Source organism: Pseudophryne corroboree, chromosome 4 (assembly GCF_028390025.1).
Source record: "Pseudophryne corroboree isolate aPseCor3 chromosome 4, aPseCor3.hap2, whole genome shotgun sequence".
NCBI classification, from domain to species: Eukaryota; Metazoa; Chordata; class Amphibia; order Anura; family Myobatrachidae; genus Pseudophryne; species Pseudophryne corroboree.
This window is the reverse complement of record NC_086447.1, coordinates 927,569,506-927,582,517: the sequence shown is the minus strand read 5'-3', so window position 1 is coordinate 927,582,517 and position 13,012 is coordinate 927,569,506. Positions and strand designations below refer to the sequence as shown.

Sequence of the window (13,012 nt, the reverse complement as noted above, 5' to 3'; positions counted from 1 at the left end):
GGGGTTCTGTCCCCTTATAGGTAACTCCCTGTGTGTGTGGGGTGTCTGTACGTGTGTGTCGACATGTCTGAGGCAGAAGGCTTCTCCAAGGAGGAGGTGGAGCAAATGAGTGGTGTGTCCCCGTCGGTTGTGCCGACTCCAGATTGGATGGACATGTGGCATCTTTACATAAAAGGCTTGATAAGGCTGGTTTAGGGGGGACATCAGGCGGTCAATCCTCAGATTGGACCGACTCACAGGGCCCGTCGGGGTCTCAAAAGCGTCCCTTAACACAAGACACTACTACCGACATGGATTCTGATTCCAGTGTCGACTATGACGAAGTAAAATTGCACCCTAGGGTGACTAAAACCATTCAGTGTATGATTGTGGCAATAAGGGATGTGTTGCATATTGTGGATGAACCCTCGGTCCCCGACACAAGGGTACACATGTTTAAGGAAAAGAAACAGATTATTAATTTTCCCACATCTCATGAATTAAATGAGTTCTTTGGAAAAGCTTGGGAGACTCCGGGTAAGAGACCACAGATCCCCAAAATAATTTTTATGACATACCCTTTCCCTAAGTAGGACAGGGAGATTTGGGAATCACCCCCCACTGTGGACAAGGCCCTGACGCTCTTGTCCAAGAAAGTGGCGCTACCGTCTCCTGACACAGCGGCCCTTAAGGACCCTGCAGATCGCAGGCAAGAAACTACCTTAAAGGGTATTTATTCTCATACGGGTGCTGTGTTAAGACCGACGATTGCGTCGGCATGGGTGTGTAGCGCAATTGCAGCTTGGACAGATGAGCTGACAGATCAATTTGATAATATGGATAAGGATACTATATTCCTTACTCTAGCCCATATAAAAGACGCAGTTTTATTTATGAGGGATGCTCAAAGGGACATTGGATTGCTAGCTTCTAGGGCCAATGCCATGTCTATCTCAGCGAGAAGATCCTTATGGACTCGCCAATGGACGGGTGATGCGGATTTCAAAAAACATATGGAAGTACTACCCTATAAGGGTGATGTATTGTTTGGGGATGGTTCCACAGCTACAGCAGGTAAATCAAATTTTTTACCATATATTCCCCAACAGCAAAAGAAAGCAACACCCTATCAGATGCAGTCCTTTCGGTCGCACAAGTCCAAAAGAGGTTGGGGATTCTCTTTCCTCGCCAGAGGTAAGGGCAGAGGCAAGAGAGGACCTGCTTCGGCAGGTGCCCAGGAACAAAGGTCCTCCCCGGCTGCTCCAAAACCCACAGCATGACGCTGGGACTCCCCTGAGGGAGTCCGCACCGGTGGGGGCACGTCTTCGACTTTTCAGTCAGGCCTGGGTCAGTTCGGACCTGAATCCCTGGGTGTTGGAAATAGTTTCCCAAGGTTACAAATTGGAATTCGAGGAGGTGCCCCCGCGCCGATTTTTAAATCGGCCCTACCAGCTTCCACATCGGAAAGGGATGTAGTGTTAGCTGCAATTCAAACGCTGTGTATACAGCAAGTGATAATCAAGGTTCCCCTGCACCAGCAGGGAAGAGGTTACTATTCAACCCTATTTGTGGTCCCGAAACCGGACGGTACGGTCAGACCGATTTTGAATCTGAAATCCCTAAACCTGTACATAAAAAGATTCAAATTCAAAATGGAATCTCTCAGAGCAATAATAGCCAACATGGAGGAGGGGGAGTTTATGGTGTCTCTGGACATAAAGGATGCGTACCTTCATGTCCCCATATATGCCCCCCATCAGGAATACCTGAGATTCGCTGTACAGGATTGTCATTACCAATTTCAGACGTTGCCGTTTGGACTTTCCACGGCCCCGAGGATTTTCACCAAGATAATGGCGGAAATGATGGTGGTCCTGCGCAAGCATGGAGTCACAATTATCCCATACTTGGACGATCTCCTGATAAAAGCGAGATCAAGAGAAAAATTGCTGAGCAGTGTGGCGCTCTCTCTGAGAGTGCTCCAGCAACACGGTTGGATTCTAAATCTACCGAAGTCACAGTTGATTCCGACAACTCGACTACCGTTCCTAGGTATGATACTGGATACGGAACAAATGAAGGTCTTCCTCCCAATAGAGAAAGCCCAAGACATCCAGAACATGGTCAGAGACCTGCTAAAACCGAAAAGGGTGTCAGTTCACCAATTCACTCGAGTTCTGGGGAAAATGGTGGCGGCCTACGAGGCCATTCCCTTCGGAAGGTTCCATGCAAGGACTTTTCAATGGGACCTTCTGGACAAGTGGTCCGGGTCCCATCTGCATTTAAATCGGAAAATAACTCTGTCCCCAGGAACCAGAGTGTCCCTCCTGTGGTGTTTGCAAAGTGCTCACCTGCTGGAGGGTCGCCGGTTCGGGATTCAGGACTGGATCCTGGTTACCACGGACGCGAGCCTCCGAGGATGGGGAGCGGTCACACAGGGAAAGACTTTTCAGGGTTTTTGGTCAGACCAGGAGTCCTGTCTACACATCAATGTGTTGGAACTCAGGGCCATGTACAACGACCTTCGACAAGCGGAGAGTTTTCTTCGAAACCTTCCGGTTCTGTTTCAATCAGACAATGTCACAGCAGTGGCTCATGTGAACCGCCAAGGCGGGACAAGAAGCAGAGTCGCGATGGCGGAAGTCACAAGGATCCTTCGCTGGGCGGAAAATCATGTAAGCGCTCTGTCGGCTGTCTTCATTCCGGGAGTGGACAACTGGGAAGCAGACTTCCTCAGCAGACACGATCTCCATCCAGGAGAGTGGGGACTTCATCAAGAAGTCTTTGCAGATGTAACACGTCTTTGGGGAACTCCTCAAATAGACATGATGGCGTCACGCCTCAACAAAAAACTTCGGAGGTATTGCGCCAGGTCTCGGGACCCTCAGGCAGTAGCAGTAGACGCACTGGTAACACCGTGGGTGTTCGAATCGGTCTACGTGTTCCCTCCTCTTCCTCTCATCACGAAAGTGTTGAGGATCATAAGACGAAGAAGAGTACAGACGATACTCGTTGTCCCAGACTGGCCTCGAAGGGCTTGGTACTCGGAACTACAAGAGATGCTCACAGGAGACCCCTGGCCTCTTCCTCTGAGGGAAGACCTGTTGCAGCAGGGGCCCTGTGTATTTCAAGACTTACCGCGGTTACGTTTGACGGCATGGCGGTTGAACGCCGAATCCTAGCAAAAAAGGGGATTCCGGAAAAGGTCATCCCTACTTTAATAAAAGCTAGGAAGGAGGTGACGGTAAAACATTATCACCGTATCTGGCGAAAGTATGTGTCTTGGTGTGAGACCAAGAATGCACCTACGGAAGATTTTCATCTGGGTCGTATTCTCCACTTCCTACAGACAGGAGTGGATATGGGCCTGAAATTAGGCTCTGTTAAGGTACAGATTTCGGCCCTCTCGATTTTATTTCAGAAGGAATTGGCTTCTCTTCCAGAAGTCCAGACGTTTGTAAAGGGAGTGCTGCACATCCAGCCCCCTTTTGTGCCTCCAGTGGCACCATGGGACCTGAACGTGGTGTTGCAGTTCCTAAAATCACACTGGTTTGAACCGCTTAACAAGGTTGAGTTGAAATTTCTAACCTGGAAGGTGGTCATGTTGTTGGCCTTAGCATCAGCAAGGCGAGTGTCTGAATTGGCGGCTCTATCACACAAGAGCCCCTACTTGATTTTTCATGTGGATCGAGCTGAAGTGAGGACACGTCCGCAATTTTTGCCTAAAGTGGTTTCGTCGTTCCATATGAATCAACCTATAGTGGTGCCTGTGGCTACCGGTGACCTGGAGGATTCCAGATCCCTGGACGTAGTCAGGGCCTTAAAAAAATGTATGTAGCCAGGACGGCTAGAATTAGGAAAACAGAGGCTCTGTTTGTCCTGTATGCGGCCAATAAGATTGGCGCTCCTGCTTCAAAGCAGACTATTGCTCGCTGGATCTGTAATACGATTCAGCAGGCTCACTCTACGGCTGGATTGCCGGTACCAAATTCGGTTAAGGCCCATTCCACTAGGAAGGTGGGCTCTTCTTGGGAGGCTGCCCGAGGCGTCTCGGCTTTACAACTTTGCCGAGCGGCGAAGTGGTCGGGGTCAAACACTTTTGCTAAATTCTACAAGTTTGATACCCTGGCTGATGAGGACCTAGCGTTTGCTCAGTCGGTGCTGCAGAGTCGTCCGCACTCTCCCGCTCGATTGGATGCTTTGGTATAAACCCCATGGTCCTTACGGAGTCCCCAGCATCCTCTAGGACGTAAGAGAAAATAAGATTTTAAACCTACCGGTAAATCTATTTCTCCTAGTCCGTAGAGGATGCTGGGCGCCCGTCCCAGTGCAGAAACTCTGCAAGACTTGTATATAGTTGTTGCTTACATAAGGGTTATGTTACAGTTGACATCGGTCTTGGACCGTTACTGTTGTTTTGTTCATACTGTTAACTGGTTATGTATGTTCCAGGTTACATGGTATGATTGGTGTGGGCTGGTATGAATCTTGCCCTTGGATTGCTAAATCCTGCATTGTATTGTCCATCTCCTCTGGGCACAGTTCTCTAACTGAGGTCTGGAGGAGGGGCATAGTGAGAGGAGCCAGTGCACACCCATAGTCAAAGTTCTTTTTAGGTGCCCTACCTCCTGCGGAGCCCATCTATACCCCATGGTCCTTACGGAGTCCCCAGCATTCTCTACGGACTAGGAGAAATAGATTTACCGGTAGGCTTAAAATCGTATTTTTTATATATATATATATATATATATATATATATATATATATATATATATATATATATATATATATATACATATATATATATATACATATATATATAATGTGTGACAGGATTTCCTTCCTCATCCTGGGCGCTAAACAGTCCATAAACACCAGCACAGCAGGGAAGAAGAGACAGAGCGGCCCCTAAGGACAGAGCAGGCAGGAGATGAGATGCGATACTTTCCGTTCTGTAAGACTTGTACTGTAAAGTTGGGGTAGGACCGCACTGTAACCTCGTGCCTTATCAGGCCATTGGTCCCTGTCCGCCAGCATTATGTAGTGAAACTCTTTTGCTTCCACCAGTTACACCTTCCCACAAAGCAGTAACTAGACTTTTTGGTGCCCTGTGCCAGAGAGAGCATTGGTGCCCCCCCTCCCCCATGCCTCGTGGGGAATGGGCATGACCAGATTGATCCCAGAGAAAGCCCATGCTATGATGTCCCCTTTACACATTATATATTTAGATAGATAGATAGATATAATACACACTTGAACTTGAGAGCTCGTTGTTATTCAGTTACAATCCCCTTTATTGAATAACACGTCAATATACTGCCATACCCAGGATTTAAACCTATAACCTGCTGAATTCTAATCACACACCCTACTCATTGAGCTATTTGATCCTGTATATGAACACTATATGATGCTACTGTTACTTCTTATAAAAATAATCCGCATTGCATTTGAGCAGATCTATGTAGTGTGCAGCCACACGTCCAATCTCTTGCAGCCACACACTACATAGATCTGCTCAGCCGCAATGCTGATCATTATTTCACAAAGTACAAGGTGAGCTTCAAATAAATTCTCTAGGTTAGAATTTATCTACCTCTCTGTGTAAGGGCAAATAGCTCAATAAATAGAGTGTCTGACTGCAGTGTCACAGGTAATGGGTTCGAATCCTGTGTATGTCAGCATCTTGAAATGTAATAAAGGACAGTGTGACTGAATAACAAAGAAATCTGAAGTTGAGTTCATGAATGTTGCACAGGTATTAGCGACAGAAGGGGTCAGGGTTGGCGGTCAGGAGATGCTGGGCGTCAAAGAGGGAAAAAGCGGCAAGTAAAAGTAATTAAAACAGAGCCGCCAACAGTGCCCCCTACCCTGCAGCGCTATGTGTGGTGCCCCCTCCCGCACACACCTAGTTACGGAAGCATCATCCATAGATTAGTTTTAGTTTCTCTATCGTCCTTGTGGATGCTGGGGTTCCTGAAAGGACCATGGGGAATAGCGGCTCCGCAGGAGACAGGGCACAAAAAGTAAAGCTTTCCGATCAGGTGGTGTGCACTGGCTCCTCCCCCTATGACCCTCCTCCAGACTCCAGTTAGATTTTTGTGCCCGGCCGAGAAGGGTGCAATCTAGGTGGCTCTCCTAAAGAGCTGCTTAGAGAAAGTTTAGCTTAGGTTTTTTATTTTACAGTGAGTCCTGCTGGCAACAGGATCACTGCAACGAGGGACTTAGGGGAGAAGGAGTGAACTCACCTGCGTGCAGGATGGATTGGCTTCTTGGCTACTGGACATCAGCTCCAGAGGGACGATCACAGGTACAGCCTGGATGGTCACCGGAGCCGCGCCGCCGGCCCCCTTGCAGATGCTGAAGTAAGAAGAGGTCCAGAATCGGCGGCTGAAGACTCCTGCAGTCTTCTAAAGGTAGCGCACAGCACTGCAGCTGTGCGCCATTTTCCTCTCAGCACACTTCACACGGCAGTCACTGAGGGTGCAGGGCGCTGGGAGGGGGGCGCCCTGGGAGGCAAATGAAAACCTTTTTTGGCGAAAAATACCTCACATATAGCCCCCAGAGGCTATATGGAGATATTTAACCCCTGCCAAGATTCACTAAATAGCGGGAGACGAGCCCGCCGAAAAAGGGGCGGGGCCTATCTCCTCAGCACACAGCGCCATTTTCTCTCACAGAAAGCCTGGAGAGAAGGCTCCCAGGCTCTCCCCTGCACTGCACTACAGAAACAGGGTTAAAACAGAGAGGGGGGGCACTGATTTTGGCGATATTGAGATATATATAAAGATGCTATAAGGGAAAACACTTATATAAGGTTGTCCCTATATAATTATAGCGTTTTGGTGTGTGCTGGCAAACTCTCCCTCTGTCTCCCCAAAGGGCTAGTGTGGGTCCTGTCCTCTGTCAGAGCATTCCCGGTGTGTGTGCTGTGTGTCGGTACGTGTGTGTCGACATGTATGAGGACGATGTTGGTGAGGAGGCGGAGAAATTGCCTGTAATGGTGATGTCACTCTCTAGGGAGTCGACACCGGAATGGATGGCTTATTTAGGGAATTACGTGAGAATGTCAACACGCTGCAAGGTCGGTTGACGACGTGAGACGGCCGACAAACTATTAGTACCGGTCCAGGCGTCTCAGAAACACCGTCAGGGGCGTTAAAAACGCCCATTTACCTCAGTCGGTCGACACAGACACAGACACGGACACTGAATCCAGTGTCGACGGTGAATAAACAAACGTATTTCTCATTAGGGCCACACGTTAAGGGCAATGAAGGAGGTGTTGCATATTTCTGATACTACAAGTACCACAAAAAAGGGTATTATGTGGGAGTGAAAAAACTACCTGTAGTTTTTCCTGAATCAGATAAAATAAAATGAAGTGTGTGATGATGCGTGGGGTTACCCCGATAGCAAATATTGGCGTTATACCCTTTCCCGCCAGAAATTAGGGCGCGTTGGGAAACACCCCTTAGGGTGATAAGGCGCTCACACGCTTATCAAGTGGCGTTACCGTCTCCAGATACGGCCGCCCTCAAGGAGCCAGCTGATAGGAAGCTGGAAAGATATCCTAAAAAGTATATACACACATACGGTGGTTATACTGCGACCAGCGATCGCCATCAGCCTGGAGATGCAGTGCTGGGTTGGCTTGGTCGGATTCCCTGACTGAAAATATTTTATTCATATAGAGCATTTAATAGGATGCATTCTATATATATGTACGTGAGATGCACAGAGGGATATTTGCTCTCTGGCATCAAGATAAGTACGTTGTCCATATCACCCAGAAGATGTCATGGACACGACAGTGGTCAGGTGATACAGATCCCATACGGCACATGGAAGTATTGCCGTATAAAGGGAAGGAGTTAGTTGGGGTCGGTCCATCGGACCTGGGGACCACGGCAACAGCTGGGAAATCCAACCTTTTTACCCCAAGTTACATCTCAGCTGAAAAAGACACCGTCTTTTCAGCCTCAATCCTTCCTTTCCCATGAGGGCATGCAGGCAAAAGGCCAGTCATATCTGCCCAGACATAGAGGTAAGGGAAGTAGACTGCAGCAGGCAGCCCCTTCCCAGGAAAAAAAGCCCTCCACCGCGTCTGCCAAGTCCTCAGCATGACGCTGGGGCCATGCAAGCGGACTCAAGGTGGGGGGGTAGTCTCAAGAGTCTCAGCGCGCAGTGGGATCACTCGCAGGTTGACCCCTAGATAGTACAAGTATTATCCCAGGGGTACAGATTGGAGAGTCGAGACATCTTCTCCTCGCAGGTTTCTGAAGTCTGCTTTACCAACGGCTCCCTCCGACAGGGAGGCAGCATTGGAAACAATTCACAAGCTGTATATCCAGCAGGTGATAATCAAAGTACCCCTCCTACAACAAGGAAAAGGGTATTATTTTTCCACAATATATTGTGGTACTGACGCCAGACGGCTTGGTGAGACATAGTCTAAACTGAAATCTTTGAACACTTACATAAAAGGTTCAAATCGAGATGGAGTCACTCAGAGCAGTGATAGCGAACCGGAAAAAAGGGGACTATATGGTGTCCCTGGACATCAAGGATTACCTCCATGTCCAAATTTGCCCTTCTCAACAAGGGTACCTCTGGTTCGTGGTACAGAACTGTCAATATCAGTTTCAGACGATGCCGTTTGAATTATCCACGGCACCCCGGGCCTTTTACCAAGGTAATGGCCGAAAAGATGTTTCTTCAAAGAAAAAAGGCATCTAAATTATCCCTTACTTGGACGATATCCTGAAAAGGGCAAGTTCCAGAGAACAGTTGGAGGTCGGAAGAGCACTATCTAAAGTAGTTCTACGAGAGCACGACTGGATTCTAAATATTCCAAGAATCGCAGCTGTTTTCCGACGATACGTCTGCTGTTCCTAGGAATGATTCTGGGCATAGTCCAGAAAAAGGTGTTCCTCCGGGAGGAAAAAGCCAAGGAGTTATTCGACCTAGTCAGAAACCTCCTAAAACCAGGCCAAGTATCAGTGCATCAATGCACAGGAGTCCTGGGAAAAATGGTGGCTTCTTACGAAGCGATTCCATTCGGCAGATCTCAGGGGATTTGCTGGACGAATGGTCCGGATCGCATTTTCAGATGCATCAGCGGATAATCCTGTCTCCAAGGACAAGGGTGTCTCTTCTGTGGGGGCTGCAGAGTGCTCATCTTTTAGAGGGCAGCACACTCAGCATTCAGGACTGTGTTCTGGGGACCACGGATACCAGCCTGAGAGGCTGGGGAGTAGTCACACAGGGAAAAAATTTCCAAGGAAGTGTGGTCAAGTCTGGAGACTTCTCTCCACATGAATATACTGGAGCTAAGGGCAATTTACAATGCTCTGAGCCTAGGAAGACTCCTGCTTCAAAGTCAACCGGTGCTGATCCAGTAGGACATCATCATGGCGGTCGCCCACGTTATCAGACGGGGCGACACAAGAAGCAGGAGGGCAATGACAGCAAGGATTCTTCGCTGGGCGGAAAATCATGTGATAACACTGTCAGCAGTGTTCATTCCGGGAGTGGGCAACTGGGAAGATTTCCTCAGCATAAATGAATTCCACCCGGAAAAGTGGAAACTTAATCTGGAAGTTTCCACATGATTGTAAACCGTTGGGAAAGACCAAAGGTGGTTATGATGGCGTCCCACCTGAAGCGCCAGGTCAAGAGACACTCAGGCAATAGCTGGGACGCTCTGGTAACACCGTCGGTGTACCAGTCGGTGTATGTGTTCCATCCTCTGCTCTTCATACTCAATGTATTGAAAATGATAGGAAGGAGAGGAGTAAGAACTATACTCGTGGCTCCGGTTTGGCCAAGAAGGACTTGGTTCCCGGAACTTCAAGAGATACTAAGAAGGGTCTTGATTCGGCAAGAACCGTGTCTGTTCCGGGACTTACCGCAGCTGCGTTGACGCCAAGGCGGGTGAACGCCGGATCCTAAGGGAAAGAGGCATTCCGGAAGAGGTCATCCCTACCCTGGTCAGAGCCAGGAAGGAGGTGACCGCACAACATTATCACCACTTAGGTGAAAATATGTGTCAGGGTGTGAGTCCAGGAAGGCTCCACGGAAGAATTTCAACTAGGTTGATTTCTACATTTCCTGCAAACAGGAGTGTCTATGGGTCTCAAATTGGGTCCATTAAGGTTCAAATTTCGGCCTGTTGATTTTCTTCCAGAAAGAAATTGGCTTCAGTTCCTGAAGTCCAGAAGTTGTTAAGGGAGTACTGCATATACAGCCCCTTTGATGTCTCCAGTGGCACTGGGCGATCTCAACGTAGTTTTGGGATTCCTAAAAAATCACATTGGTTTAAACAACTCAAATCTGTGGATTTGATATATCTCACATGGAAAATGACCATGCTGTTGGTCCTGGCCTCGGCCAGGCGAGTGTCAGAATTGGCGGCTTTATCTCACAAAGCCATATCTGATTGTCCATTCGGACAGAGCAAAGCTGCGGACTCGTCCCCAGTTTCTCCTTAAGGTGGTGTCAGCGTTTCACCTGAACCAGCTTATTGTGGTACCTGCGGCTACTAGGGACTTGGAGGACTCCAAGTTGCTGGATGTTATCAGGGCCCTGAAAATATAGTTTCCAGGTTGGCTGGAGTCAGGAAATCTGACTTGCTGTTTATCCTGTATGCACCCAACAATGCTGGGTGCTTCTGCTTCTAAGCAGTCGATTGCTCGTGGGATTGGTAGCACAATTCAACTTGCACATTCTGTGGCAGGCCTGCCACAGTCTAAATCTGTTAAGGCCCATTCCACAAGGAAGGTGGGCTCATCTTGGGCGGCTGCCCGAGGGGTCTCGGCATTACTACTTTGCCGAGCAGCTACGTGGTCGGGGGAGAACACGTTTGTAAAATTCTACAAATTTGATACCCTGGCAAAAGAGGACCTGGAGTTCTCTCATTCGGTGCTGCAGAGTCATCCGCACTCTCCCGCCCGTTTGGGAGCTTTGGTATAATCCCCATGGTCCTTTCAGGAACCCCAGCATCCACAAGGACGATAGAGAAAATAAGAATTTACTTACCGATAATTCTATTTCTCGGAGTCCGTAGTGGATGCTGGGCGCCCATCCCAAGTGCGGATTATCTGCAATACTTGTACATAGTTATTGCTAACTAAATCGGGTTATTGTTGTTGTGAGCCATCTTTTCAGAGGCTCCGCTGTTATCATACTGTTAACTGGGTTCAGATCACAGGTTGTACAGTGTGATTGGTGTGGCTGGTATGAGTCTTACCCGGGATTCAAAATTCCTCCCTTATTGTGTACGCTCGTCCGGGCACAGTACCTAACTGGAGTCTGGAGGAGGGTCATAGGGGGAGGAGCCAGTGCACACCACCTGATCGGAAAGCTTTACTTTTTGTGCCCTGTCTCCTGCGGAGCCGCTATTCCCCATGGTCCTTTCAGGAACCCCAGCATCCACTACGGACTCCGAGAAATAGAATTATCGGTAAGTAAATTCTTATTTTTTTACAGTTAAACTCTTTACGCCCGTTCGCGCAATGAATGAGTACAGCGCTGCGGAATATGCTGCCGCTATATAAGTATGTGGTAATGATAATAATCCTTGTAATAATAATAATAATAATAATTAGTGAGCGTGCGCAAGCTGGGATGCAAAGAAAGGGAGGATCCATCGTGTATCATTATTACCTGCATGTTACGGCCCTGATGTCGGAGTAATTTTTTTCTCCTGCGCATGCGCCCAGATGTTGTGCACACGGAATCCGAGTTGCAATTGAGGCACACGGTCTCGGAGATGCGTTGAAAATGTTGTTTCCATTCCTGGGTGGTGAGGGGGAGGTGGCTTAGCGCACGCACGGGGATGGGCCGTTGTATAGGCGTGTCGGGGAGAGTGGCTATGTACACAGATGCTCACATAGGAGGCCAGACACTGACGGAGAAACTCCACCTGCCCTGATTACTAGTTGGCAGCCCACAACCCTAGAATCCGCTAATGCGGGTGAGTCCCCGGTCTCTGTCTGTTGTGGCGCTGAGTTATGTTGCAGTCCCACCTCAATGTCCACCTGAGACTGTTCCCCATGGAGTTTATTTAAATATTCTAGACTTCTTTATTTTTTTGTCCACAGTTAAGTGAAGAGAGAGAACAACCTCCGGAGGATGATAAAATGCTGGAGGACCTGGAAGACGAGATGGATGACGCAAACTCCACAGAAGCACCAGGTGATTAAGACCGAGGGCCAGATTTACTAGGCAGCCCTTTTGAGAGCCACCGCACTTCAGTCGCTGGATTTAAAGTAGAAATTGTACGCAGTACAAAACCAGGCGCCTTTTATATTGAACATAATGTGCTCTTTAAATTCAGCGTTTGGAGCACTGTTACTATATTTCGGGGGGAGGGTGATTAGATATTGCTCCTGCAAACTAGTAACTTATACCAGAAGTCCTTATGGGAAGGATCATAGCACCACCGAAGTGACTCGGAATGATGAGGAAACGCGCTGGGCCCTCATGATGACCTATCTTGCGCTTGTTCATCAGGTCCAGTTTGTGGACGCGCTAAACCTTATCAGGGAAGGGAACCGCTGTATATAGGGCCCCATCCATCTATGTGACAGGAGTTACAGCTGATGGTGCTCAGTTGTCCAATTCCTCCTTTTTCTCCGAAGAGCTGAATACTGAACATAAAGTTACTGGACTGTTAGTATTAACTAAACAGGGGTCTGTGTAGTAATCCTTGGAGAGAGATAAAGTGGACGGAGATAAAGTACCAGCCAGTCAGCTCCTAGCTGCCATGTTGCAGGCTGGGTTAGAAAATGACAGTTATGAGCTGATTGGCTGGTGCTTATCCGTCCACTTTACCTCCATCCAAGCTTAGTACATAGACCCCTAAGTCCACTACACCTGTCAGCCGCAGGTTGTCATGTTAGAAAGGAGGCTCCTCCTCTTTGGGGGCACGTCTCGGACTGTGAGGGCATCTGACTATCAGTTGTATAATGACTGAGATTTCCACACCCGAAAGAATTAGTAAAGGTCACATAAGAAACTACAGCCTACA

The 13,012-nt window shown here is 48.3% G+C and overlaps 1 protein-coding gene across 1 annotated transcript in view; it reads left to right on the top strand.

Annotated features, from left to right (window-relative positions):
* PACC1 (proton activated chloride channel 1) overlaps positions 1 to 13,012 on the top strand; it is a 61,682-nt gene that overhangs the window by 2,348 nt on the left and 46,322 nt on the right. The window contains exon 2 of the mRNA XM_063919048.1: positions 12,084 to 12,177. Within this exon, the coding sequence (XP_063775118.1) occupies positions 12,084 to 12,177 (94 nt within the window). The remainder of the gene's footprint in view (positions 1 to 12,083; positions 12,178 to 13,012) is intronic.